Consider the following 2,218-nt stretch of genomic DNA (forward strand, 5'->3'; position numbering starts at 1 on the left):
TCCGACACCTCCAGCACCAGCTCCCTGCTGCTCCGCAGCGACGGCCTGCCCCGGTCCCGGGCCACCACCGTCACGCGCTGCTCCGGCGCCTGCTCGCGGTCCAGCGCGCTCGCCGTCACCACCTTGTACGAGCCGCCCGACGACGCCACCAGCGACAGCGCCGCCTCCCCCGACAGCTCCAACGACACCTGGCCGTTCTCACCGGAGTCTCTGTCCCGCACTTTCAGCAAAGCCACCACGGTTCCGACCGGTGAGTCCTCTGGCACGGGACTGGACAGGAATAGAATAATGATCTCAGGTACGTTGTCGTTCTCGTCTGTGATGTCTATTTGCACTTCACAGTGGTCGGTGAGCCCGCCGCCGTCCGTCGCCTCGAGGACAAAGATGTATTTATTCTTTTCCTCGAAATCGAGAGGACCCGCGGTTTTGATCTCGCCGCTATCGCGGTCGACAGCGAACAACGCCCTGATGGATTCAGGGACACTGCCAAATGAGTAGGACACTCGCCCGTTGGACCCCGCGTCCGCATCTGTCGCCGTCACCCGCAGCACCAGGGAATCCGCGGGCAGATTCTCCACCACTCGCCCTTCGTATACGCTTTTGCTAAATACAGGAGGGTTGTCATTAGCGTCCGTAACGTTTACTCGAACCTGGACACTCCCAGACCTCGCTGGATCCCCGCCGTCGACCACGGTCAGCACCAATTCAAAATAACTCTGTTTCTCTCGATCCAGCTCTTTCTCCAATACTAATTCTGGCTGCTTCTTTCCACCGCCCCTCTCTTTCATAAAGAGAGAGAAGGACGGGTTGCTGGAGAGTTGGTAAGTCAGCAGGGAGTTGCTTCCTATGTCTGCGTCTCGAGCAATCTCCAGAGGAAAACGAGCACCGGGAAGAGTCCATTCACCGATCTCAAGGTCTAGAGAAGGTTTGCTGAAGTCCGGCGCGTTGTCATTCACGTCCTCGATGGACACCTCGATGTGGAAAATGTTCGGAGGGTTCTGCACCAGCGCCTCGAAGCTGACAGAGCAGGACGCCGACTCGCCGCACATCTCCTCCCGGTCCAGTCTCTCGTTCACGTACAGGTTGCCGTTCTCCTCATTCACCGTGAAGTATTGCTTCTCCTCGCTCAGCCGCAGCTTGCGCGCCGGCAGCTCGTCCGCGCTCAGCCCCAGGTTCAAGTACCTAAACCGTCGTCTTTACAGTCTCCCTCATATGTGATCCCTTCGTATCTCAGATGTCTCTCCTAGACAACAGAATTGCAGAATTTTGCTGCTCTCGATATATCCGAGTTCTACTATATCCCTCAAATTTACTATGTAACGAGGATTAAAAAAATAAAAATCTTTAAAACAGAAATCATTCAACACTCATAGCTGCGTATAACTAAAGATCATGAAGAACAAAAAACAAAGCCAACAGCCAGCCAGGACGCATAAAGAAAGCCGTGCAGACTCACTATTCTAATCCTACCCAAAATGACTGACAAAAAAAATCTATTTTCACTCAGAACGGAGAAATTAACTTTGCACATTCCTTTTCTTTCAAAATACACCCGGAACTAAACAAAGTTTAAGGTCGGATCTGTTTAAAGCTGTACACGGGTTCCAAGCACAGCCTTTATGAACTAAGCAGTCAAGGACAAAAGGTCCTACACCCGATGCCCGTGCTTTTTCTCATCTTGCAGAATCAGCAGTTGTCCTCCCACAGAACACTAACCTGCATTCAATAGTGCCAGCACTTTCCAATTTACTGAAATCAACTGCTAAAGACAAAACCTCGAGGCTGAAGATGAACATGTGACCAAGGAAGAACCAAGTGCTTCCTGATCTCCATGGACAGGACATTACCCGTTGTTTAATTCACTCCATCACAGAGACAGGACCGTGCAACTCACAAAAGCAAAAACTTCAATCTCAGGAATCACAGAGAAACAATGAGAAACGCTGCTACGAGCAGAAAGGAGAGCTAAAGTCAAAGCCTGAAAGCTGAATCTGTTACCGGGAAAAATTAAAAACTTCCGACACTACATCGAGACCCAGATGACGAGTCCCCACAGACACAACGCAGAGAATAGCCGGAAAAAGAAAACGAGGTTTTAGTAAAGTTTTCAAACCACAAGAAGCGCACACTTAACACACCTGCAGTACAGCAGCATCGGCGGGCGGCTCTCCCACGACGACGTTACTGCTCGGGCTCGGCTTCTCGCAGGAATCGCCGC

The 2,218-nt window shown here is 51.6% G+C and overlaps 1 protein-coding gene across 1 annotated transcript in view; it reads right to left on the reverse strand.

Annotated features, from left to right (window-relative positions):
- Positions 1-6: 6 nt before the first annotated feature.
- Positions 7-2,218, reverse strand: part of LOC107199251 (protocadherin gamma-A12-like) — a gene marked incomplete at both ends in the record, with an annotated part of 28,186 nt that continues 25,974 nt past the window's right edge. Inside the window, one exon of the mRNA XM_015616588.2 lies at positions 7-1,182. Within this exon, the coding sequence (XP_015472074.2) occupies positions 7-1,182 (1,176 nt within the window). The remainder of the gene's footprint in view (positions 1,183-2,218) is intronic.

Source organism: Parus major, unplaced genomic scaffold, assembly GCF_001522545.3.
Source record: "Parus major isolate Abel unplaced genomic scaffold, Parus_major1.1 Scaffold526, whole genome shotgun sequence".
NCBI classification, from domain to species: domain Eukaryota; kingdom Metazoa; phylum Chordata; class Aves; order Passeriformes; family Paridae; genus Parus; species Parus major.